This window comes from Nipponia nippon, unplaced genomic scaffold, assembly GCF_047370975.1.
Source record: "Nipponia nippon isolate SJK-2023a ecotype South Korea unplaced genomic scaffold, ASM4737097v1 scaffold_5, whole genome shotgun sequence".
Classification (NCBI taxonomy): Eukaryota; Metazoa; Chordata; class Aves; order Pelecaniformes; family Threskiornithidae; genus Nipponia; species Nipponia nippon.
The window spans coordinates 73,802,509-73,829,482 of NW_028262369.1; the positions used below are offsets into that span (position 1 = coordinate 73,802,509).

General features: G+C 43.0%; 1 protein-coding gene across 1 annotated transcript in view; it reads right to left on the reverse strand.

Moving 5' to 3' along the window:
* Window positions 1-23,786, reverse strand: part of UBE2E3 (ubiquitin conjugating enzyme E2 E3) — a 58,576-nt gene extending 34,790 nt beyond the window's left edge. The window contains exons 1-3 of the mRNA XM_087733723.1: window positions 23,551-23,786; window positions 22,145-22,347; window positions 20,051-20,101 (exon numbers count right to left, since the gene is read on the reverse strand). Of these exons, the coding sequence (XP_087589849.1) occupies window positions 20,051-20,101; window positions 22,145-22,338 (245 nt within the window). The 5' untranslated portion in view covers window positions 22,339-22,347; window positions 23,551-23,786. The remainder of the gene's footprint in view (window positions 1-20,050; window positions 20,102-22,144; window positions 22,348-23,550) is intronic.
* Between the last annotated feature and the right edge of the window lie 3,188 nt (window positions 23,787-26,974).

Here is a 26,974-nt window from a genome sequence, read left to right on the forward strand (position 1 = left end):
GTTTTTTCCATTCGATCAATATTTCATTATTTCAACATTCAGGGCTTCATCAGCTTGTAGCGGCCTAGGGGCTGTGCATTCTTGTCACCTGTCCTGATCTCATCCTCCTTCATATAAACTTTGTCAAGCAGATGCTGAATGTTCAGCCATGATGAGTAAGTGGCATCCTTGCTTTGCCAGCACTGGGCTTTGTGTAACTCTTGCTGGGATTTAACTTCCTTGTATCTAACTCCCGGGGCTACCTGAAGACCTCAAATGGTAAAGAAACACTTCCCCAAGGCCACCATTAATTTGCAATGAACACGTCTAACACGTAAGCAATCGTTTTCAACAAGATGGTATCTATAACTGGGTGTTGTAACTACTCTTCAGAAATAACAACTTCTTAACAAATCATGTAAACATCTACATCAGGTGGCTGCCTAAAGTCTCCATGTCAACGGCACACATGCACACCTGCCTTATCAAACCAGGCAGCACGACTACAGTAAGGGCTTCTGTCAGGCTACCTTTCAGCACCCACTTTATCTGTATACTACGAAACTTAATCGATGATGTCTTCAGACTCGCCAGAAAGGAACATGATTTGAGATATATAAGAAACTCGCATGCAAAATACACTAAATACAGCACTTACACGAAAGCTTAATGGAACAGGGAAGAGTCTAGTCAAGCAGAAACGCAAGCATGGCCTTTTTTTGACACTAGATAGACGGGTCACATTGTAAACTACTGGAATTATGTAGATCCTGCTACAACAAAGTGATGCTAGCGACTGTTTTGATGCATTTCCTGAAAAGACATGCAGTGACAGCACAGCAGAACTGCCACAACCACTCACACACCAGCTGCCCCATATATGCACAACTCCCTCCTAAATACTCACTTTAATACTCACTTTGTAACCCTACTTACACAGGTCAGCTTCTGAACAAGGTGTGTGGGGGGGTTATTTACCAGAACATTTCTAGCAGATTAACCAGAAAAAACATGCATGCACACGCTCAAGTATATTACTCACACAATACTAGACTTTTCAGAAAGCAGAGTTAAGAGCACTCTAATAATTTTACTTCCTTTTAAAAAAGCCCATTTTAATAGCAAACCTCTTCCAGCATGCTAGATGGCTTTAGCTAGATGGGATCTTTTCCCCTCCAATTAAGAAGAAAAAATGCTGTAGATCTAATCCTGCCTACAGGCTATCTTTTTCTTTCCTTTTTAAAAAGCCAACACTTACTACTTAATTATAAATCTGGTGTTTTGCACAAAAATGGGATCTTTCTTAAGCTCTCTTCTGCTCTGTGTTACTCTGACCTAAAATTGCAAAGCTGTTTCCCAAGCCTTTTATCGTGTCTTTCTTGTTAAACAGTTATTCTTCTTATTAAACAAGCAATAGAACAAATCCTGATTTCTTCTTTAAGCAGTGGAAAAGTAAAGTTTCTGCCAAAAAATCTACATAGCCGAGAATGCTAGCTAATGTACATTCATTGCTTTCAAGGCTAAAGCAGTTTACACCAGGTAGGAATCCCACCCAGGAGCTGAAGCTCTCCAAGACATATGCTCTTCAGAGAGAGAGTGAGCAACAGATTAATAGCTGTACAAAGAGGAGCAGTGAAAACTGGATTCATACTTAGTCCAAGGATTGCCCGCACACTTAAGCGCTGTGGAGTGCGTAACCCTCTGATACCCCGGTTTCACACCACGCGGCTCCATCCCCCAGGCAGTGTGGGGCTGTGGGACACAAATCAGTAGTTCAGCTCTGCCATGAGTAACACGAGCCTTAAGTCTTTCCTGATGGAAAGCAGGCGGCTGCCAAACCGAACGTGCTGTGTACAGCGCCAGCATCATTCTCTGCCTCTCTAAGACACCATTCACTCAAAACGCAACGTCGTCTTCACCCGAAATATCTGTTTGAGCAGAACTACGGCCCATAGGCTTTGATACTCCCGTTGAGATCTCAGCTCGGTTTCTGTACGCTTGCTCTTTTCTAAAGGGCAGAACAAAGAGAATATTTGTCTTTAAAAATGCCTCAGAAACCACAAATGAAAAATTACATGAGAAGTGTACAGCTTTAATTACGTCTCTCAAGGGGACGAGATAGCATTTTTGCGTCCCCATCTTGTCTTCTCTCTGCCCTGGAAATTCATGAGATGATCAGAGAGGTACAAATGTTCGCATTTGTAGGGGAAAATATCACCTACATTACATCCTCAGCAGATCATGTAAATAACAGGACGTAAAGTCCCACAGAATTAGTTTACATTTGAAACATTTTCAAAATATTGTTTTAGCTCTGTATAATAGACCTCCATAAGATGTGACACACAGCAAACACAGGGCTGCAATTAAACAGCTGGCAAACAGCCAGGAAGAGATAAAGGCCCAGGCTGTCACCTGCTAGACAATATATATGGCTATTTTGGCAGCCAAAACCGAATGTGATAATTGAGCCATGACACATTAAAAAGGCACACAATTTCCAAGGAAAGAGTTCCTGAGCACTAAACAGGGAGCATCTATAGTGTGCTTACAGCAAACCAAGATTTAGGAGTAATAATGAGATCGGACTGATTATAATTCAGTGGTGCAAAGAAAACCTTGTTTAATGCACTGCACCACTGTAAGCAGTTATATACAACCAGACACAAAAATACATGTGTGAAGCCCACAAAGGCTGTCAATATTTGAAACAACGGGAATCTGAGGAGTGTGTGGCACTGTCTTGAATTGTTTCTCTGTGTATTTTTTATATTAATAAGGATTTTATACAGTAGCATTCTTATCTCCAGAAATTACAGGGCACTGGATTTGACTTCCAACACCAGGAAAAGTCCCAATCTATATAATTCAGTTTTAAAATAAAAATATATAGGAATAAATGAAGAGTAAATAACTCTTCAGAATCACATTTCTGCTGTAAAGAAAAATGACCGTCTTGTTTAAGACATGAAGAACCTTAACACTGGCAGCAATAGCTGTTTGGAAGACAAAGTCCAGGAGCTTTTCTAGTGTTTCACTGCATGTTTTATTAAATAACCTAAGGACACAACAAACTAACAAATGTACCAAATGAAGACACGGTTTTAAGTTAACACCCAACAGCTATATAAAGCCTCCTATAAATGCACTCCATCAAATTAACATGCTGACATCAAGTGCATTTCCTTCTCGAGTAAAGGACTTGAAAGCCTATACATTGTCAGCCCCCAGCCCATTCATTCACTAACCTCCCACAAAATGCAGGTACTTCATGGTCTAAAATTACGCTAATATAAAAGAGAAGCTAAATTTGGGCTCTGTAATAGGGAAATCCCTATGAAGGGTTTACTTCCTAATCTTATTCTAAACTTAACCACATTAAAGATGTATTCAAATAAAGAAATGGCATGTGTACCTTCCCTAACCAAAAGCTGCAGTGTATCAAGACAGCTTAAAAAAAATTTAAGAATCCACTTTTAGGTCCACTAGCACCAGTGATATCAAGAAGACAGTTGCACAGCTCTTCTTAACGTCAATACCAATGAACCAGAACTGAGACCAGTGATACTGGCAAAACTTTTGGAAATGACCCCCTGCACTGAGCATCAAAGAAAAAGGGGAAAATACAGAGACATTAAGAAGGGGTCCCTTCAATTTAACCTGATTTCTCATCACAAATAAAAATATCAAGGCGCTCCAAAACATGCAGATTTCCCCAAAACAAACTCCTTACCCACCTCAAACTCTAACGCCCAACACACACTTCATATCTAACAACCAGAGCAAACTGGCATTGCCATACTGGGCCAAAATGAAGAATCAGCATCAATATTTGACTTCATACTAAAAACAGTACAAGAAACTAATAATTACATAATCTACTTTTACAAAATTATCTTTAATGGCTGTGATAGTAACTTCATTAACTGTCAGTAAAGGAAATTAAAAAGCTTAAAGATGAGGTCAGAACACGCACTTTTGGCTGCTTCCTCTGAAGAAGCATCAAATGTGTTGTTTCTGTCTGAGGAACAGCGGGGTCCTGAGGGTAGCTGCTATGCAGCCTCAAAAAGAAAAATGAAATCATGATACAAATTTTTCTGACCCCCCAAATTAAAAGAAGCAAAAGGGGACAACTGCAAGCATAAATTAGTTGATCTTCTTCTGAAAAATTCATACAATTACATGTACAAATGGCATATTATAACAGCAAAATATATTAGAGAAGCATAGTCTTTATTTTTTTTGTCCCCAGTACTGCAGCAGACACACAGGCATATTATTCCATAGGCTCTGCCAAGTGATGTTTAGTGGCAGCTGAAACAGGGCCAATTCACACTCCCTTCAGAAAAGCATTTAAACACACACACACAAGTCTTCCTGAAAAAGGTGAGAAAGGCATGGTGTGTTTTTTCTGACTCAGGGCCACAAAGCAGAAAGGCAGTAATTAAAAAGGTAAAAACAAAAGAGGAACGAAGAGAAGTCCCAGTTAATTAGCATAGCTCATATACTTGCTCCTTACCCAAATATCCTATGAAATGTTAGTAAAAAAAGATTTTTTTTCATGAATTTTGTATTCCAGCCTGACTGTGAACAGCTAGTTATGAAAAGAGCTCTCATGGAATTAAATGTCATCCAAAAAGTAAATTTTCATACAGATTAAGGGAAAGTATGATGGAAAACTGGTTTAGGACAAGAAACAAACATAAATAAGTAGCTTTGCAGTATGAGAACACTTGAGGACTGACTAAAACTGTGCCAGGCAGAAAAGGAAAGACTGACTAACACAGATGAAGAGGAATACTACAAGTAGTAGGTAGTTTATTTACACCTACCAGGGAATCAGGAAGTGTTTCTTGTTATGACTATGTTAACTCCATTCAACCTTTGGCCACTAGTAATCAGCTGTAATTGCAAAAGAAACTGTCTGAAAATACATGGAATTGTAGGTAAAAGTTTTTAATCGTCTGCTGTGTAGAGTAGTAGCTGTAAAAAGGTGTGTCCCAGTATAATGCAGAGCACTAATCCTCCCCACAAAGTAGAATACCCTGGAGTAGATAATAACATTCTCTGCAAAGTAAATCCTCTCTTTATTTATACTCTGGCACAGTTTCCCGATGTTTACATTTATTCAACAAGCCAAAAAATTACTCGGACTTTTTTCTTTATATTTCACATTTAGAAGAACAGCAAAGCTCTGAGCACCTGGACCATAATTAAATCTATAATTCATCCAGCAGAATGAAGACTAATACACAAATAAATTAACTCCACCTGCCAGAAGAATTAATAATACCAGGAACAACTTATTGCAGATACCAAAAATGAGAACAGAAAGGTTTTACAGTAAAGCCTCTGTCTTTCAAACTTCACTTAGGAAGATCTTTTTCCCCAAATTCCTATTCCAGTGGCGATCCAGACTCCAACACTAAAACTTTAGGGGCTAGGAAAAAAATCACAGAAACTACTAACTGTCAGACCGAGAGGCACAACACCCGTTAGCGCAGTCATTTTGAGTCACGCCACAAGCAGAGCAAGGCTACACCATTAGCACGCTGGGCCACCACTGTTCCTCGCCGGGAGAAAGAGGTGCCCCCGGCCGGTGCCGCGCTGCTGGCTCTGGAGCAGAGCTGGGGCGCCCCAGAAACACCTTCGCTCCTAACGGAGGTTTCAGCCTCTTGGGACCGCATGCAGCCGGTGCAGTTTCAAACAGCAGCCAAGATACTGCAGTTTATACACCCACCCTAGGACAGAAGAGCACAAGGGTGTGTTTCTGTCCTGTTCTGCACTGTTTCTCTGTCCTGTTCTGCATACAGACCAGATAAAAGCCAGGGTCTGGCTTGCACCTAGCTTCAAGACTGTAGTTACACACTCCAGCAGTGCCAGGATGACTCACAGTGCTTTGCACTCTGCCAGCTGACTTTGTACCCAACAGAGATGTTGCATACGGAAAGCGCAAGCAGTTGCAGCACAGCATCTCACAGACACTGCTCGTCAAGCATTCATTGCTAATGACATCTACTGCAAAACTAACCAGAACTGACCCCTCAGTTTTGTGATCAGTAACCGACTTCAGAAAAAGATCAGCTTTTAGAAATAACATTCAGTGCACTGCATGGACTGCTCACTGCACAATTCAGTGTTGCCTTTTTTTTTCCTTCAGGCTTCAAAAGTGAATGGCTATTTCAAAGTTAACAAACCTGGAACGCTTCTGGGCATAAATGGATTTGGACTAAGACCTGGAGCAATACGGTCTCTCCTAACTACCTGTTCTTCTTCACGCACTTTCAAGAAACAGAAAACCAATGTGATATTTTAGCACTCTCATCTCCCCACCTCCTGAAATTAGCTGCTATCACATTGGTGGGTGCACATCATCTTTACTGGAAAGTTGCCCAGCCTGGATGGAGGATTTTAGAGGGGAGGTATCCAGCTTATCTCAGGTGTAGGAAGAGGTACACTCACTGTCACTCCTGTCTCCTTATTCACATGTTCAAAAACAAAAAGAGAACGCAAGTACAGTCAAGTCTTACAGTCCTGCATGAGTGAAAAGTAGGCAGTAGCCATTTACAGAGCAAGTATCAAGAACGGCCTGCTCCTCAGCTAACAACGCAGAGCAGCACACAGAGTAATTCAGAGGCCATGCAAACAGCCTAAACAGCATCCAGCAGGATGAGGAGTCCCACTCACTCACCGAATGGCACAATCCTGTATGTAAACAGGCTGCAGAAGGTACAGGTACCTATTAGAGGGGAATGACCTGCCAACACACAGCTCTACCACTCTGCCAGACTCAGGCTATTTCAGTCGGCAGCGCCGTACCGGGGAGCTCAATGATGCGATGTGCCCACAGCCACATGAACCAGGCAGGCAAGAAATCCAGAAAGCTGGGTCTTCAAGTTCAAAGATTTATTTTTCCAGTGTTACATACTGCCTAGGTATTTGCGAGGACAGCTTAATTTTGGCTTATGATTTCTAGGCTAGCAAAGCTTTCTCTGCCTCAGACTGCAGAACTCCCTCCCTATGCTTAAATGGGATAAGGACGCGGGTAATTTGAAATTTTCTAATAAAATCTCAGTGCGAGAGTTAAAATGTCAGCATGTAACTGTTTCACTAGTGATCAGCTAACAGAAGCAGCCAGCAAACACGCTTGACCCATTCCACAAACCTCCTGCCTAATTCAATCCTTCACGTGCTTCAACTTTTCTTATTAAGTGGCAATCCAGGTACAAGCACACAAGGTACAAAATTAACCTCGCTCCACGCAAAGCAGAAGGTGCCACCGTGCACATTTAACAAAAAATTTTAAATTTTGCATTAGCTTCTCCAGCGTTTGAATTAGGCTGGAGCGCAGTGACACTCCTGGCTGCAGAGACTGGGACGTGGCTGGTGCAGGGTACAGCACCGATGCGCTCCGCAGGGCCTCTCCGCACCTGCCACCTGAAACAAAGCACTGAGCCTGAAAACCTCCGCAACCCAAAAAAGAGAGAGTTACAGAAGGTTAGCTAAAGCAGGAGAAACCTTTTCCATCTCTCCAGCCAACAAGTGCCTGATGGAAAGTGCCTAAAGTAGTACACCTTTTAACTGTTAAAAAGGAAAAAAACAAACTTTGGGGTTCTTTCCCCACAACATTCCAATACTTTTTTAAAGAATCTATTACTGAAAACAGCTTTACTTATTTGGTAACAACAGCTTCAGTCCTATAAACTCATGGTTCCACAGAAAAAGCTCAGAACGTCTCACAGATGCTTCTATACCCTGGCATCAACTTGCAGAACCAGCTCCTCCTTTTCACCTCTGTTAAAACACTACAGAGAACAGTGAGCATCACCATCGCACAATGCCAGGCTGAATTAAGTTTACTAGATCTTCAGCAAATAATTATTTCTAGCTTTATTTAGACATTGTATGTAAAGCATAGAAAAAAATCACACAAAAGACAAACAGGTGCCACTCGCAGGAAGCAACAGTTCCCAGTTCCTTCTCCCCAGACCAGAATTAGCAAAGTCTAACTGAAGGCATATTCTTACAGAGCTTGCTTTCTGTACAGAAAGAAAATGAAGTGATAACAAAACATTTAACTGATTAGTACAGCTCACATCTCTGTTTCCTCCATCCCTGACCCCACCTTCGCTAATTTCTAGCAAAGCACACTTGTCATTGTATGGGAACTTTGCTCAGAATGTCCTTTATATCTAGGAGAACCACACAGTGCTCAGTTTACAATAGTTGGTTTAGTATAGACAACCGCTACTGTTAGCTTGCCTTCTAACTGATAAGGAATTATTTTCTTTCTTCTATTCCTAGGACAAAAAACCCAAGCAGGCTTAACAAAAAAGGACTTAAAATAATGCTAGTCTGCAGTATTACCATGAAAAATAAACAGCCAACCAAAACACTTGAAAGAAAAATGCCTTCACCATATTTGTTCTCAAAGAATCTAGAAAGTAATTGATTTCTCCACGTACTGATCTATTTAAGGTTTGGTACTGTATATTATCAAACAAATCACTGCTCTCTTACTGCTCTGTTTTGGTGATGTCCCTTTTACTTCAGTAACTTGTTCTTTTTAAAAGGAAAACTGAGTTATGGTGTGTTTGCTCTGGTAAAAATAAGTACATCAGCTGTAATTCTGGCTTTCAGTAAAAAAGAAAAAAAAAAAAAAAAGGCAAACCAACCTCAAAAACGGAGGTAGCCAGGTTACTATTTCAACTCTTCACAATATTCCAGCGATGCCAGCACTCTGTGGAGGAAGAGGAACGTGGAGCTAGGCCCTACCTGGCTGTATAAAATTTGTATGGGTATCACACGAAATATCTACTACAGACAAGCAAACACTTTTGCGGCTATAGACTGTGCTTCAAATAGTTTATCATATGAAGATCACCCTCTCAGATTTGATTACTGTTTAGTCACGCTTGCAGAATTTTAGGTTGTACAGTATTTCTACCTTTTGCATAAGAAGTTTGTTTAATCATTCAGACTATGCTTTATATGCAATAGGTTGTGCTGTGTAACTTAGATCACTTGAATTTGCTTCCATGGGAATATAGTGTTTGTTACAGCATTCATTACAAGTCGATTTTAGTCTCTTAAGACCTCTCTTTGCTTTTGCTTTATAGGCTAGAAATTAAACCAAATCTCTTTTTTTTTTCTACAAAATGTTGAAGTCCAAAACTCTAAATGCAAAACTGGGCTTTGGCATAATGGGTTTGGTTCACTGGGCCCTTAAGGTGTCTGTCGAGGGAGGTGTCACTAAATCTGTAACGTCCCATTACAGCTGTAATGTCCCACGACAGCTTCCGCCATTGATATTAATGAAGTAGATACAGATATGCCCTAGGTATCTATGAACAAGTCAGGACGAGCACATGTACAACGATAGCGCAGAGCTTAATGTCAGCTAACCATCCCTGCACCACTTCACCTGTCCCGTGGATCCTCCAGCCTGGATGAGGTCTCTGATGTTGAGATACCAGGGGGAAGGACAAAAGCTAGTTAAAGTATGAGCATCCCCCAGGCGGTGGCTGCACAGTAGACAAGTCCTTTGTCTGTTAGAAAAGGTGCCTGTGTGCAGGGAGGAATCTGGCTGTCCGTTGTCTGCTACAATAGCTGCGGCTTCACAGCAAGAATCACCATCAGCTGAACATATCTCCTATTGCATAGCTTCTAATCTGTTTTAACACTTTTTTTCCCCCAAACTCACTTTGCTCAAAGCATTTACAGTCTAAATGCTTTACTTAAATTGCAAACAAAAATAGCTTTCTGCTGCTAACCTTCCCTTACAGAAAGGAAGACACCAACGTTTCTATTTGCTGTTTGTTTTCCATTTGTCCCATGGAATCTGACCTGCTGACGCTCTACTGATTTACTCTGTCTTTAATATTTTGGTGACTTCCATGTCTAAGCTTCAGAGTGAAGTGATAACCTGAGTTCAAACCTAAACCGCCTCACTGCAGCTTCAAGTTCAATGAACTGACCTGGCATGATTGAGAGTCCCCGGCTTTCTGCAGCGCCCTGGACCGCTAATCCACTCACGTGGTGGCTTGAGTGCTGGGCATAGCTACCTTTGCTCAAGCTACGCTCATCAAGCATCCACAAGTCAGGCTGGCTTCGCGCTGAATGCGTACCTTAATTTGCTTCCCGATTTCCAGCCCTGCCACTGAAGCTACATGAAGGGTTTCTGGCAAGGGAGGAACCCACCTCAAAGACAATCGCGTTGTGAATCCTTGAGGCTGGCCTTTAGCTTTGCCGTCTGCTCTTTGCCTTTGTTGGCTACCTTCCCAGCGCCTGCACCCTTCTACATGCCTCAGAGAGGAACTACTGAAGTTTATAGCAGCATTAACTCATCAGCTGGAAACCTGCCAGGCTGCTTACATTTTCACTCCAATCTTCTGAGCCCTGACTTCAGAGGGTGCTTGGAGATAGGATCCATGGGCAGAGGCAGTATGCCATGTTTTCCGATGTGCTTGGATCCATTTGGGGTGTTGTGCACAGATGCATTAGGGCTTGCATATCTACTGCAAACTGCCTTTATGAAGCAGGGAAAAAATGTCCCTTGCTTTTGTTTATCTCAGTGTTAGAGGTACTTATGTGCCTGTGGAACAAAAGCAGAGAATCCAAGCAGAGAGCACATGAAGTATCAAAAATCAAGATCTACTGCACACCCAGTGCTATTAGTTTCGCACAAAGGTGAAATGCCTCTGGAGAATTGATGACGTGTGCCTAGCTTATTTCTAGTTAGCAGAACGTGACAACTTTGTCCAAGGAAAGTAGGATTGGACCCAAAATGAAAACAAAGCCAAAATGGGGCGGGGAATAATAAATCAACAGAAAAATCACTAGACATTTGCTTTTTTTATTGACAACAGGACAAAGCTTGTGCACTTCAGTGACTTTTTAAAAAATTGCTGTTACTGTTGTTGCTTGAAATCATAGAACCTATATATTTTCCAGGATGATTATACTACAAAACCCTGATTAAAATACAGTTTTTAATGAGGGGAAAATCACTTCCTGATGAGCTTTCCTTTAACATTGTCATTTAAATCCGGTATCACAGATAGCTTGGTCAAACTGGTCCTCAAGAGATCACTTAGTCAATTTTCTGCTTAAAGATAAAATCAAACTGTATCTAACCTTCTCCTGCCAGTCATTTGTCTAAACTTTGTTCTGAAAATCCTCTAGTGATGCAGATCCACCACCTCCTTACACATACTGTCTTTATAGGTACTCCTCACATCTAAATTAAGTCTTCGTTATGGCAGTTTAAGTTGCTCTCCATAACCACCAGACAGGACTAGCAACAATTGCCTCACTTCCTTTGCAGCAACTTTCTTCTATATCCGAAGATTATTCTTTCTTTCTCTCCTCTAATCTGTATTCTGTCCAGCTAGCCCATGTCACTTCGCAGTGCTGTGCTTAAAACTGGATAAGGTACTCCAGCTGGCCTTTACTAATGCTGAACTGAATGGGATGGCTTTATATACCATGTCTCCAACACTTCTTTTTTTTTTCCCCTTTTTTTAAATACATCTCCCTGTTGTGACTGCTGTTCTATTTATTTCTCTTGCTGTGGCCTCGTATCGTTCATTCCTGGAAAGCACATGATCCTCAGAGTGGCTACAACTTTTCTGAAGAACTGCTCCTCATCCAGTCTTTTTTTCCCCATGGATTTGTGCAGCTGATTATGCCTACTGAAGTGCTGTGCCTTGCAGTTCCCATTATTAAATTCCATGCTATTTTTAAGGTCACTTCCTATATTTGCCCACGTCACTTGGCATCCTAGTTCTGTCCTCCAATGTGCCTACAACCCCTTCCTCCCCGCTGCTACCTGCAAATATTTATTGCTACCTGCAATATTTATGTGCTCCAGTCCAGTATCCAGGTCAATAACGAAAACATCAATTACTAATGACTGCAGCATGGTCCTCTACAGATCCTCTCTACAAATTCTTCCAACCTGAAAGTGACACACTAGTAGCCATAGGTCACTGTGGTGTTTCATCAAGGCAATCTCTCCCCTCATTTGTTTCTGAAAGTGATGCTTACAACAGTAGTTTCAGCACTGTCGACCAAATCTGTATCTGAGTTTCTAAAAGACCTGGCCAGTCTGTTTTACAGTAATTGCTGTAAAATTAACAACTGCTTCAGCCACAGTTCCGAACTAGATAACAGTATACTGCACTCTCTGCCCAGGGAAAATTAATCCAAATTAATGCAAGCAGGCTAGGACTCGTTTATCACTAGCAGTTACTGGCTCAAAGTAAGGCATCAATTTAAAGTTACAGCATAGTTCCTGGCTAGCTTAATGGTATGCATGCTCCTGTCCTAGATGGCAGCTGGATATCCTTGCTCCCTCCTACTTAGCCCTGAACTCACGAAATATGCTCAAGTTATTTTTCATGATGTCTGTATTACCTGTTTTGAAATGTTCCACATCTATGCAAATCCTAGTTACACCAGCTCCAGGAAATCTCCACATATCAGTTTTATATGAAGTAGTCAACTCAATTTAAATAAAGAGTTTAATGTAGTTTAGCTGATTCTTTTATATTTGCATTTGGTTAATTTGAATTAAAATTAGGTGTCCCAAGTCTGTGAAAGTAAAGATCAAATCAAAGAGGAGTAACTGATACACACAGACGAATGAGTCTGATGGGGAAGCATTCAGTGTGCTAGGACCTTGCCATACATACTGTTTATCACAAACTAAATGTGACAGGCTGGCAGCGGTGAGCAATGCACAGTTTGAGTGTAAAAAGAAATATATATATATACATGGCATATTTTAATCAGTTTTATCACAGAGCCTGAAGGGCCTTTGTACAGTTATACAAATCGATATTTGAAAAGCAGATTTGTCCTTAAGTCTAAGGACACATTACTTTGCGGTTTTTACAAATTTTTACACAAGAATGCTTAAAGAATTGTTTAGAAAACTGGTCCGGCTCAGGCTCTTCTCGTGTTTCCAGATAAAACTTAGACATAATGAGGGTCAGTTCTCTAACACCAGTAGCTGAGTGAAAAGTGTCTGAACTATTTCTACAACTCTAGAGTAGATAGATAGCCATGATTTTTTTTTTATTTTGACAGTAATGCTAATGAAAACTGGTGAAAGATTTATAGTACCTCTTGACTAACACACAGACATTTAAGAGCATGTACGACAGCACTGTGGACACTGCTTACACAAGTGCCTAACCTGCAAATCTGTAGGCATGAAAACTTACTCCCTTGAGTAGATATGCTGATTTGTGTTGCATAACCCTTTCTTAATTATGCCACTGAGATTACTTGCATAAGAAATTCAGTGTGTGGGGGTTGGTAAAAAACCTTGGTTTACAGCTTGCAAGAGGTCGATACTAGCACAAGGAAAAAAACAACTTGAGGCATTTTGAGTTAGTGGATCTGTCATCTACTCTCAACTGAAAAGAAAGTAATTTAAATATTCAAAACATTCAGGAATTACACAATCTTCCACTGTTGCATTTTTTTAATAAAAACATGTTAAATAACTCCGCTCTAGCTCTACTTAACACTTAAATGTTTTACTGAAACGCCTTCCTGAATTTGTTTCATCCTTACTCCTTAAGCAGTTTCACTGACTACTGGCAAATAAGGTAAAAGCCACTCTGCACACATAAATATGGCAGAATCAGGCTGTTACTACAAATGGACAGAAATACAAAAATACCAGACTTCTGATTGCTGTGCTAAATTATACCACTCCTTCCTACTCTGATCTAGACTATACTCTTCTGGTAAGAAAGAGGGAGGGAAGAAAGAGAATGGAAGAAAACACTTAGTAGGAATAATTCTAGATAAATCAAGGCTATCACTAGATAAACATATCTTTAAATCACTGCAAGCCACTGATTTATGTTCAGCAACTAACAAGGAAGGAATTGCTTTAGAAGGAATGGCAGGACTCCGTTCGGAGCTGCACAATACTAAAAAGTAGTATTTCAATATTCACTTGAGAGCGACTTCAAACATGTTCTTACAGGAGTTGTGAACCCTCTTCATTGTATTTTTGTAACTGCAACTGCAAACTTCTGTATAGGGAAGGAAGTGTTAGAAATAATCGTGTGGGTTTGTGTTGTCAGAACCATTCTGCAAACTTCAGCTTTCTTTTCTTGTAGCATGCATTTATTGCACTCGGTGGTGAGAAAGTGCTGGGCAGGGAGAGACAATAAAAAGCATAACGTAACTATCAGAAGATAGAATATCAAGTAGAGTTTGAGTGATATTTTTTAAATTTTGCTCATTCAGCTTCAGCACAGGCATTTTTGCACGTACTCCTAATATACTGTCTCTTCCATACCTTAATCAACTTCTCCTTCTATAGGGTACTGTTTAGTGTTCACAGTTGGAGTTTTCACTGCAGAGGTGAAAACAAGCAAAACTGACATCATCTGTTTCTCAGTGAGACTCAGTATTTAGCAATACAAAGACGTTTGCCCAATAAGACATTAACAGAATAAACACAAAACTGGGGGACTGCCATTGATCTGAAAAGTCAAAAGCTTGACCGGAAAAAAAAATAGTACATGTGAAGATTTGGGCACACGTTTGTGCTCCTGTATAGGGGCCTGGTATTTGACTGCATTCAGAGTATTCTTCCTCCTACTGATTTCAAAAAAGCAACAGAACTAACGCCTGGCTTTGACAAAGGAGAGATGGAAACTTATTACATTTGAGAGACAAAGGAATGGATTGACTTATTCATATCCTGGTGTGTCTGACAAAATGCTTTGTGTGAACAATGCCTACTCTGAAGGGAGGGAGGAAAAATCCAGCAGAGTTAGTTTGAATCACCTATTTAAACCGTTTAAGCAAACTTGGATGACTTTTTTTTTTTTCTTTTTTTTTCCTCCCCTCCCTGGGGAGCACTATGGAGTAATCACATGAATCTGCTTCACTTACTGACTGGAGTAGTCACCTCCATGGCAGAACTGGAGCAAACCACAGCTGTGCAGTAACATCTTCAACAGGCACAACTGTTTGCAGAGTAAACATTTGCCTATAACCTTACTGTAGATAGAGTATGTTAACAAAAGGAAGGCTCCTACCAGCTTAGCTGCGGCACCTTCCTCGCTAACACAAGGCTGCGGTAGCTCAAATCCAGTGCTACCTCTGCACGTGGAAGAGCCTGCACCAGCAGCACAATTGTTCGTTGCTCCTCGTTGTTTCACACAGCTCAATTGAAAGAGCTTAAATTGCCGGTCTGAAGAATACCTTCACAATAGTGCTTTAAATACATACTGCAATGCTTCCCCACTGATGGGGTAATAACCACAGCGAGACAGTTACAAACATCAGGATTCATGGGTCCATAACTAAACCAGTAATAGCATTCGTCTGCCAAGGTTTTGCAGGCATTTTTCTTTGTGTCAAACTCCAGACCGTGGGGTTGGGTTGGCAACACTCTGCAGCGTAGAATTAGCCCAAGATGTGGCAGTAATGAAAGGGAGAAATGCAGTCCTTAGGAAGCAGAAGAATCCTGTATTAAACCCAAACCCCTATGTGTCTTGCTCCCATTGTGCTCAGTACACATACTTTGGAGTGTTATTTTAAAATAAGTAATTTTAAAATGAACTACTCATAAATTATCAACCTACTTGCAAGCCTAGGAGAGGCTACAAACAGCAAAATCATCAACTGCTACCTTTTGTAGTACTGCTCAAGAAATCACATTAGTATATATTAGCATACAAGGCCTGAAAATAAATAGTAATCGAGATAGTAATCCCTATTAAGGAAAATCTTTTCAATCGACCTATCAGGTCAGGCACTCACTAGCTAGAGGATGAGACAGAGCAGGGAGTCTTTGGGACAATCCAAGCAGCTCTCCCTTGGTAAGGATTCCCATTTCCCAGCAGCGAGGAAGGAGGGAAGTTGTCTCTCTGACCAGTGCTCCTCTAAGGCACCTGTTTTGTCTGGCCTTTCTTCTTTTTTTTTTTTTTTTTAACCACTTGCTTTCAGATGTCTGATCTTTAATTTAACAAAGAGAAGAGAGTAAAGCCAACTGACAGAACAGACTATAAAATGCTTGAATTCTTCCACTTGCATGGGAAAGACGCACTATCTTAACTCACCTCTTTTTAAACCACATGAATTAAGCTCTGAGTGGATACACTGATTTTGGTGTTTGCTTTCATTTCCTACAAAGTTTATACCAAACTGGATTTGTTGTAAAATGGGTCATAAACTATAAACTAAGCTGGCATGGGTGTTACTAAATTTACTTAATACCGGGTTGAACTTCAAAAACTTTCCCATGAAGATGAACAAGCATTAATTTTGGAATGGAAATGAGGAGGAGCGAGGAAAGAAGACAGGGAGTACATATTTTTGCTATTGTGGATCAGCGGGGCAGCCAGGAACAGCTAAAGGAAGCTGCTATAAATCACGGTACCCCTGGGAATGGCCTCACTTGCGCCAGCCCTAAAACCCGGGAAGTACAATGAGCGTGGGAGCCGGCCATGCCCTGCTCCACCTGAGCTGCAGCCTCCAAGTTGGGCAGGTCAGAACAGCAGCCTCAGATACAACCTTAACGACAGAGCGGTGACCTCTGATCTAAACAGTTTTATGCCATGAACTGAAAATAGTTATTCCAGATATGTCAAACCTATTTAAGAGCATCTCTGCAGCCCAGATTTACCACACATTATGTGCAAGATCTTTGCAGCATTTTCCTGAGAATGTATAATGGTGGGGTTTGGCACACTTCCATACCTTGAAGTATGTATAAGCGCTTGGCCATGGTTTGAAATTGAGCTGCCTAGGAGCAATAGGGCCAAGACCTTTTTAGCTTTGCTTTATGCTATTAAAAGCACAAAAGAAATTAAATACAGCACACTGCACCAAGTAGCACAGCTTTGAGTTAAGCCAGCAGAAGCAAGAAAAAAGAGGATCAGATACCTGTGTCCTCAGTTTACCTATCTGTCCTAGTGCTATAGTGCATGTTGGACAGTAACTGGCTTGTTTCAGGCTCTTCTGTTGGACAGGAGAAAACATGGGGAGAAAGCAGTACTTAATTTCCCTCCAACATCTTTAATGGCTTAAGACCAAATCTAATTTTATTGTTTTCGATGTTCTCTCTCTCTTGGAAATCACACCAAAATCACAGGAATTTAGAGTATTACTGTATGTTAAAGAGTAAAGCTATCAGCATAAAGATATTAAGTTTTATACTGGCTACCCCCAAGATGCAGTTTGTATTCACTGCTCACAAACATGACAATGTGATGCATGACAACACAATTTTTCTAACAGTTCATTGTGCAATTAACAGAATCAGAAATCAATCTCTACTGTTGAGAAAAGCAAGCAAAAACCTGCTATTTAGACATTTTTACTGTGCCTGTCATTCTGCTATCCCAGTGCCTAAAATAGAAGTTAATGTGCAGCCCAGGCCTGCTCAGCACACCCAGGAACAGGGCCCTCTTGGGGCTCTGGCATTTTTATAAAACAGATGTGACCGTGGGAAATTTAACTGCTGAGGAAACCTACACCTCTTTTGCATGCGTATCATAGTGCAACTAGTCGATGCCATTTTCAAGTGGCTAAATCAGCCTCAGATCACTCCGACAGAGCAAATCCATGTGCAGTTACACTGGCAGGTGAGAAGTGGCAGCAGCCATCGGTGTTTAACATGATACAGGAGAGTTCAACGTACCCTTCAGTATTTGTACTGTATTCTGTTAAAGTAACGTTTTGTATGTGCCATTATCATATTTTTAAAATTGCTGATTTTTTATCACTTATGTAATTGAATAACCAGAAGGGCTATCAACATCCAAGAGCATCGGCTGGCAGTTGTATTCTTGTGAAGCCTGCAACGTGTGGACTGCAAATGATAAGGGTGTGCTCTAGAACTGGAGGAGAAACAGCTTTGCATGAAGAAATTTCTTTGGGAGAACTTATGATACAAAGTTTTTTATTTCTAAAGCACACGTGAATATGCCCAAATTATACAGGCTTTTAATTTTTTTTTTTTTTTACAAATTCTTTTTCTTTTACAAGAAATGTAATACGCAGCTTGTTGCATGACGAGCAATGAAGAGGTGTCATATGCCTGCGGTTTCAGTCTCTCGCCTAATCTGTGCTACTACACCCTATAAGAAAGCATGTTACAAGCTTCAACTGCTCTGCACATAACACACAGCTGCATTTACCTCCTGATACCAGCAAGGCTCCTTCTAACAAGTCAATTCCAATGTAACAGTAATCCTCTGAGCACTGAAACTCTGTTCAAACCGTTCATCCTCAAAACCCAGAATTTCTGTTACAGAAGCCAGTATCTCTTGTAAATATTTTTTTTTTTAATTTTGCAAAAGGTAAAAATGCACTCATCATCCAGTTGGTATTGAGTAAAAGGGTTAAATTCCTCTTAAAAAATACTTCTGGGAACAGAAGCACTGACTTCCTCACTGGCAAAAAAATTATCTTTTCCCTTATGCTCTGCAGGTGAAACTTGAATAATTTTAGTCACATTAGGGGGTCTTCATCATTCTCAACAGCATTCCTGGGCATCTGGTAGTACCAGCTCACAAGAAAAACCCTCTGCAATACTCTTGTGCTAATACGAAAGGGACATGCTTTCCCAAGGAGCTAACTATCAGATCGCATTGGAGAGTGTGAGGAGGGGAGGCTTCTCTTTCTAAAAGCCAAGCTGTAACTTGCTGTACCCGAAACTGCTACAATTATCTTTTTAGCAACTACAGTGAAAAGTGATGGTGTTCTATTTCATTTAGATACTTTCTCTCCTACCATGCCCTCTTTGAAGGTCCAAGTATAAAGTGCATGACCAACACAGAATTAGACCCCAGTAATTTATTAAAAGTTATTTAAAACAGTAATCTAAAACCAAAATAAAACAAGAACACCCCCCCCCCCAACCACAAACCCAACAGATACTTGCTCTCTCGACAGGGCTTGCCTCTATTGAAGAGGGAGAGCCACTGACCCTGCATGCAAATACATCAGGCTGCCACAGACAACCTAGAGCACAGTCCTCAGGGTGAGACACCTTTTACCACAAATTCAATAAAACACAGCTCTGGTTAGTCCCTGCTCTCACGGACTAGTCAGATACGAGAACAACTCACATTTTACTGAATTCACAAGACCTGCACCAAACCTTTCCAACTACTCAAAAAGCCAAAGAATTCCAACATAAAATCAGAAAGCACTTCCAGCAATTTTTTTAAACACGTACAAGGCTCACTGTTACACATGAGCTATTAATCTGAAGATACCTTGCAGTCGGAAATCTTACTGAGATGCATCAAATGAAAGCAACATTATTTAAATGTAGCTTTACTGCAAATCTGAACACTGGATGCTCACAGCTAATGAGAATTTTTATGCATCCTTTAAACAAAAGTAAAACATGCAAAAGATTTAAAGAAATTAGCTAGCTATGCTACTATTTAACTTTCCTACAGATCAAGTGCTCCAGTTACTGTCACTTCATCTAAGACTAAATCACTCAATCTTCCAAGCTTACAATTTCATTTTCTAAAACCTAACAGAAGTGCCTCCCAAGCTGGGAACTTCCTTACAAATATTCTCTATCAAGGGACTATAATTTTGACCAACAGACACATAAATTTAAAGGCAATACTTCCATTTACCTAACTGTTAAGCAACATCCTAAGAGAAAGCATATAAAAATCACATATGGTTCTTTACCTTTACTTCAGAATGAAGTGATAACTCTATAAACCCGGCACTCAAAAAGCCAGTTCAAACTACATGCAGACATTAAGTTGAAAGCTTCAGCGTATTTTGAAGTTCATATAATTAATCTTTCACAGAGGCAGTGACCAGCTACGAAAAACAAACTGAATACACTTTACTATGTACATCAATCACTAATGACTACGCCTCCAACATGCAGACAAAATAGCAAACTTCGATATCAAAACGTTCCCTGTGCTTGTTCAATCTGCTGTACGCAATTTTTGTCTAGCAGTCACCGGCCGTAAACACTAAGTTTCCCATTTGTTAGCCTCAGCACATTAATCTCCTACCACCGTCCACAATTTAAGAAGCCGTTACATACCTGCAGTTAGGAGGAGGATCAAGGGTTATTTCAGCTAGCTCCTTCTGGATTCTGTTGGTGAAATGAGAACAGACACAAAGCATTTGAGATAGTCTATAGAATAAATCAGGGAATTACACTGCCCTCTACCACCATGCAGTTAAATGCAAGATTGGCTTTGCCTTCAGTAATGCTAACATGGCTGCTTCCTCTTTGTTCTCAGAGGCATAACCCAAATCCCACAGCTGAGAAACTTTGCAGCTTTTTTCCTGCTCCACACTGTATGTAAACAGAACACTTACAACTGAGTTGGGTAGAAATTTCCCACGAGTATTCAGAAAAGTAACTCTTTTTCACATCCGAGCACTTTTTACCAGAGAGATTTTCTTTGCAAGCTAATATGCAAATGAGGCAAGGGGCGGGGGGGCCTGCACAGGCAGATTTGACAATGACTTTAAACCAGCGCTACAGACCTGTGACTGAGGCTGAAGAAGTGAACCGCGCTGGCAGCAGACACGCTCTTTTCACAGTATTTTACCTACTACTTTGCAGTGTGTTTAAAAAGTGGATTTGCAGATCTGCCAGGCTGTCTCTGTTACTGGAATAATCTCTCTGGATCAACTTTGCTTCTCTCCACACCTTCTGCTGCCTTTCCTCCCCCAACCTTATCCAGTAGCTGTATTTACATGATAAAAAGTGATATAATAATTTGAAATAACCTGTGCTCAGCTTTACTCTATTACAACCATTCCCAAGGTGTTAAGATCCGGAAGAGGAATACCGAAAACTTTTTGTCAATTTAATAGCTTATTCAGGTATATAAGAGGTGTAGTTTCAAAAGACGTGTGGTAAATTCCTCTTAAAAATATCAAATAAGACTTCTCTTCAGAAGAGGACACATACGAGCAAGATCGTGAATTTCACGTGAATAGCAAGTGTGAAAATATCTAGTATCAATAAATTCAGTCAGACTACTGAACTATTTGAGATGTATGGAATTAGACTTGCAACAATTAAGTGAAATAAAGGCAAGAAGGGAAAACTCAGTCTCGAAAGCCTGCATCTCAGGCTTTTCAAAAAAGGCAAGTAATAACAAATTACAAAGCCTGCATCGTAGTTCCAGAACTTTTCTTTCTTTAGCCAGTCCTGTTTCAAAGGGTTTCTTTAACAAGCTCAAAAGTCATCAAAGCCACCCAGTCATACTCTGCAGCAATTTTAACACATTTCAAAAAGTACTTACTGAATTTAAGTCCAATACAAAATTACTAAAGTGTTCCTAAAAGTTAGAACTACAGTATTCACGCTGAATAAGCAAAACTTGAGACTACTACGGCTACTCTGCAGTTTTCCTTGCTACAGGATATTTGTAAGTGTTTGTAAAGAAAAGCAACTCCAGGGAAAGGACTGGAAAGTTATGCTGCACCTCCGAAGATCACCGGAATCAAGGGATTTAAAGTTTGCTTATTTCACACAGCTGAACTTACAGAAAATTATTATAGTGCATGTCTTGAGAGCTGGACTGACAGTAACCTTATATGCAAATAAAAATGCAACCGATATAACTAAAGAAGGTTTCTGAAGATTTTGATATTTAAAGGTAGAAGCTACCTGTAGAACCCAATGGTTTGAATCTGCAGATCCTCAGGGAGAAAACTCACCTAAGTTTCTCCTGAAAGAACTGCAGAACGAACCCATTACTTCAAGGCGTGTAAGGCTCTCCCATGCATTGACATGAAAAGCTAGTCATAAGGCCCACAGAAGCCACTAGGGTTTTGTGACTTCTTTAATTAAAGACCATTGCTTGTCATCAGTCTACAGACCATAATAAAATACACCAGGAGGACTCCACCCCATACCAATCAGGCACGGAAACCTAACTTTTAAAAAGACAGCCAAAGCTGACACTCTTGCGCGCATTTTTGCAAACACGAAACATATTTAGGTGCCCCCCCAGCCAGCCTGTAAGCTACCAGGTTCTCAAACAACCCTTCAAAAGATGTATGACAAGTCTGTGTAATTATTACCCCAATATAAAGACTTGAAAAGTGCAATGCAACTACTGCGACTCAAAATACTGTGCAAAAATACTACAGAATGTTTCGCTGTCCCCTTTACCTTTTAGCACTAGTAGATAGCTTAGCAGTAGTTTTGCTGGATAGTTTGGTGTTCTTCTTCTGCTGGGTGGCCGAGGGCTTTCGTTCTTCTTGCTCTTCGGGTTCAGGCGCAGGTGGATCCCTCTGATCGGCATCTGAACTACCGCTGCTGGTACTCGGACTTTCATCGTCTGACCTCTGCCTATCACTGGACATCGTGGGGAACTTTTTTGGGGAAGGAGAAGAAAAGAGGCAGAGTTAACACAACAGGCAGGACTCTCTCTTGCCATTCCCCAAGTTCCAGAGAACGCTCGAATCGGTGACAACTCCGTTTCACTGAGAAATTAACCAAAATGTACTTCTTTGTCTCGTCCCCAAGGGCTACAGTTTGACAGCTGCAAAGCAATATTTACACTTCTGAAAATACAGATATTTCCAATTTTTAAACCCACTCGCATTTTTTTCATACTTTAAACAATATGCCAATTGTCGACTTTGTTCTAAGGCATGAGACAGATTTAGCAGGGTACTTAGGCAATGAACATTAATAACTTATGACACATTGTAAATAACAGACCTCACTGAAAATGTTTTTTAAAAAGTCACTAATGCCCTGTAAATATTTACACTGGAGCAGAGCATTTTATTGGGTCCAAACGCCAGATCCCCCCTCTCCCCCTCCGAGAAAATACATTGCCAATAACACTTGGGTTGATTTCAGATGGAAATGTACACTTGCTCTGTGCATTTAAAGGGCTGGGCTGGGGAGGGGCGGGGGGGGGGGGGGGGGAACGAGGGGGGTTTTTTGTTGTTGTTGTTTTTTTTTAAAAAGGGAAAAACCCCGAGATGCATTTAAAGCAACTCGGGCAGCAGCAGCCCCGGTTATTTACATGGCCAGCAGCGAGAACTGCATTTGGCCACCACAGAGCTGCCGGAGGGGGAAGAAGCATAATTCAAACTGCACCTTCTGCACAGCTCTCCCCGCCGCCGCTCCCCGCGCAGCTCCACCAGGCAGACCGACATTTTTCCGCCGACCGGGGGGTGGGGGGCGGGGGGAGGAGGGGGCTGCCCCGGCGGCCGGGGGGGGGCCGAGGAGGAGCGCGGCGGGGAGCTGCGGCAGGGCTGGAGGCGGCCGCCCGGCCGCGCTTTGTGGGGAGAGCCCGGCGCGGCGCGGCTCGGCTCGGCTCGGCTCGGCTGGGCTCGGCGCGGCGGGCGGCGGCGGCGGCTCGCCCGGCCCCGCACCGCACCGTGCGTGTGCACCAAGTGAGGCGTGAACTCGGGCCGGCTCCGCGCCCCCGGCCGCCGCCAGGCAGCGAGCGCCGAAAACAAGAACAAAGCTCCTCTACCAGCCCCCCCGCCTCCTCCCCGCCTCCCCCCACCGCGCTCGCCCAGCCGCCGCGGCAGCCGCCTCGCCCGCCTCTCCCTTACCTTCGCCGGCGTCCTGTCCCGCTGCTGGGTCGGAGGGGCGGGATGGCGGGGGGCCGGGCCGGGCCCGCGGCGCCCGAGGAGGGGACGGAGGCGGCCGGGGGGCTATACGGCGGCGGCGGCGGCTCTGTGGCCGGGCAGTGTGGAACATTGAGAGCCGGAGCAGGGGGGGACGGGGGGAGGCGCGGTGCGGCCCCGCGGCCGGCGGGTGGCGCTGGCGGGCCCCGCTCTGCGGCGCGGGCTCCCGCGGCGGGCCGGGGGGCCGGGGCGGGGGGCGGCGGGCGCGCGCCGGCGGGGGCGGGGGAGGGGGCGCCGGCCGCCTCCGGCCGCCTCCGGCCTCCCGCCTCCGCCCGCCCCCGCCCGCGGCCGCCGCGGCGCCGCCGGCGGAGCTCCCGGCCGGCGGGGGAGGGGAGAGGGGGCGCTCGCTCCCCTCCGGGCCGGGCCGCGCGCAGGCGCTCTCCCGCCGCGGCCGAGGGCGCGCGTGCTCCGGGCCGGGCAAGGACAAAGCGGCGGCGCGCGGGGGGGGCGGCCCTCGACGGCCGCTCGGCCCGGCCCGGCCCGGCCCGCGGCCTCCCTCCGCCGCAGCCGCCGGCTGCGCCCGGGGCCCGACGGGCTCCTGCCTCCAGCCCGCCGGCGCCTGCCGGGCACCCCCGCGGGCTTCGCCGGGCCGGGCCCCGCCGACGGCTGCGGGCCGTGGGGCCTCCGCGGACCTCGGCCTCCTCAGCCGCCCCGGCCTCGCACCTCACACCTTGCCTCATGCCTCGCGCCCGGCGTCAGCGGAGGGAGAGATGCTGGCCGCCGACACAGGAATGGGGCCCGTGGTGGTTTCTTACCCCGCCATTCCCTCCCTCACGTGTTCCCCTCCAAAATATCGCCACTCGTGGCACGTCTTCGTACGTGGCAACTGGAGGAACTCCACTCTCTGGCGTGGCGTCTCCGCAGGAGCCCAAGCAGCGGAGCGGCGGCCCTGGCCGTCCTGCCGGGGCTGAGGAGACCCAACGTGCTGGGAGAGCCTGCGTCCCCAACGCGGTGCTGCGCCCCCGCCGCAGCAGGACTGCCGCCCTGCAGCCTCACCGCTCCTCGCAAGAGTACTCGGGATTAAAAACAGAATTAGGAGTTGTTCCCTCAGCAGCCAGTGTGCTAAATTGTGAATGTTTTAAAGATGAAAGGGGATAATTGATAGCAGTTGTGGTAGGTGTCACAGGAACATGGTATAGAATGGAGATTCAGTTTATTTTCTGGCCTGTCATGAATGCGCTGTTCTCGTCTGTACTTGAACAGCTTTTCACACTGTGTGGTAAAAGCAATCCGCCAACTGAAATAATGTAAATATTCCAAACTTAAAGCCTGATCATACTGGCAATAAAATCCACTTGAAAAAGAAGATTTATTGTATCTGTGAAAAGTAGATGAGGTTGTGGATAACTGGCTTCAGCAGAGAAGGAATTAACAATTACTGTAAATGTTTGTGCAATTTACATGAAATTTCAGGCTAAGGTTGCTGTCCAGCACAAGGGCTTTCGCCTCAATGGCTTTTACCTCAAGGGCTTTCGTTATCAACAGCCTAATGACTTAAAGCTACTGTGTTTTCTTAGCTTGTGCAGGATCAAGGGGTCAGACAGCGTATCTTGTGCTCTAGGGGGCATAAACAATTGGTGTGTCAGGGAATACCCTTCTCTGGGTAGCTGAAGTTAGCTCAGTTGAAAAGTATGCTGAAGATGTGGTGAGAGAGTTGAATGATGTGATGTGGAGGAATACTGGAGGTTTATTTGTTAAAGTAGGCTATAGAGAATTCCCAGATCACCACTACAGGCAATTTGCCCCTGAGGTATGCTGTAGAAAATTCCTAGCATAAACAGTATCTGGCATGATGAGCAATCTGGGCATAATTAGTAAAAGGGAAGCATGGCAATATCAAAAATCTATCAGTCAGCACTGAGAGCCTTTTTTCCCCCCCCCACCCCCCCCCCAATTCTGTTGATGATGCTTAAGATGAGGCTTGCTGGAGCTTTGAAAGTCAGGATTAAGTATTTAAATTTTTATTTTATTTCAGGTGAAAATTAACACAGGCGTCCAAAAAAAAAGCATTGGAAGAGTGTGCATCTACACAGTAAAAGTAAGTAGGTTGGTCAAGGGTTGCACACCACGTCAGCTACTACACGTTGTGTGGCTTCTGTGGCTTTCAGGATACAAAGTGAAAATGAAGAAAGCCCATTTAACAGAGATTAATTGAAAAGCCAGCCTAGATTTTATTTTTTCCCAGCCTTTTGTACCTTATTAAAACAGATTTACTACAGCAACGTGTGGATATAACAGATGTTTATTTGAATGCATATTCATTCGTTTGACATCAGGTCTCAAAGGATGACACTTTCTTCTTACGAGGTTGTATTTTCCTTGGGTATGTTTGTTATGTTGTCAGCCATAGAAAAAGTACCACACTGAGAGCTACGGTACACTTTGAAGGAGAGGGAGAAATGCCGATTTTAATAGCTATTGTTACAGAGCTACATATCACAGTCTCTCTGGCTTTTCATATCCCTTGTGATTTGACATCGATGTAATTTTAACTGATGTACCCATCATGAATGCTTTTTCTCTGCCAGTTTATTGGGTACTTGAACTGCGAAAAGTGCAGCTGGTATTGTGAAGCACAGAGCCTTCCTAAGGACCGTTCAGAATTGTCTGAACAGTCCTCGGCACTTGGGAGCAGGTGAGGCCTGCATTTTTTTCCCCAATCAGTTGCCTTCGTTGTTTGTGTTTTGTTGGGTTGTTTGTTTTGTTTTTTTTTTTTTTTTCACAAGCCCTACTCCCAAAGGTGGTTGATGTTTTTTCGGAAGCCCAGTGTCTTTTTGGGTATGTCTCCATCCCTGTTCTGTCAGAGCACAGGTATGAAGTTACTGTCAGCATGCAGAGGTTTAACAGCTGCTTTGGGCTGCACAGACATCTGAAAATATTTTTCTAGGTTTAGGAATTCACAGTTCAGTCTCCTCCATCTGACATGAAATTCTGTGATAGCAAACAACTCCGTGCCTGGCACCAGAGCTAGGGTGAAAGGCATTTTCTGCTTCTCACAAAAAACTATGAGGGATGGAAAAATCATCGCTTGATCTCCTTGCCCCTACCATTTTAAGGGTGTACAGATGGTAAAATAAGGCCAGCATACATTTTTCATGATTAAGAGCAGCTCAATTGAAAATACTACTTAATGTTTACAGTCGTATACTCCATCTTCTTTATCACAAAATCATTGTTTCCTGACAGTAAATATATCTCCACCTAGCAATGCATCTTTCTGTTGTATGTGTGTTCCCATACCAGGCTGTGTTGTTAAAGCACCTGTTGGAGCGCTACTACAATGCCACAGCTAGATAGGCACAAACTGCAGAACCAGGAAATGAACAAAATATTTTTTTTAAAAGTAGAC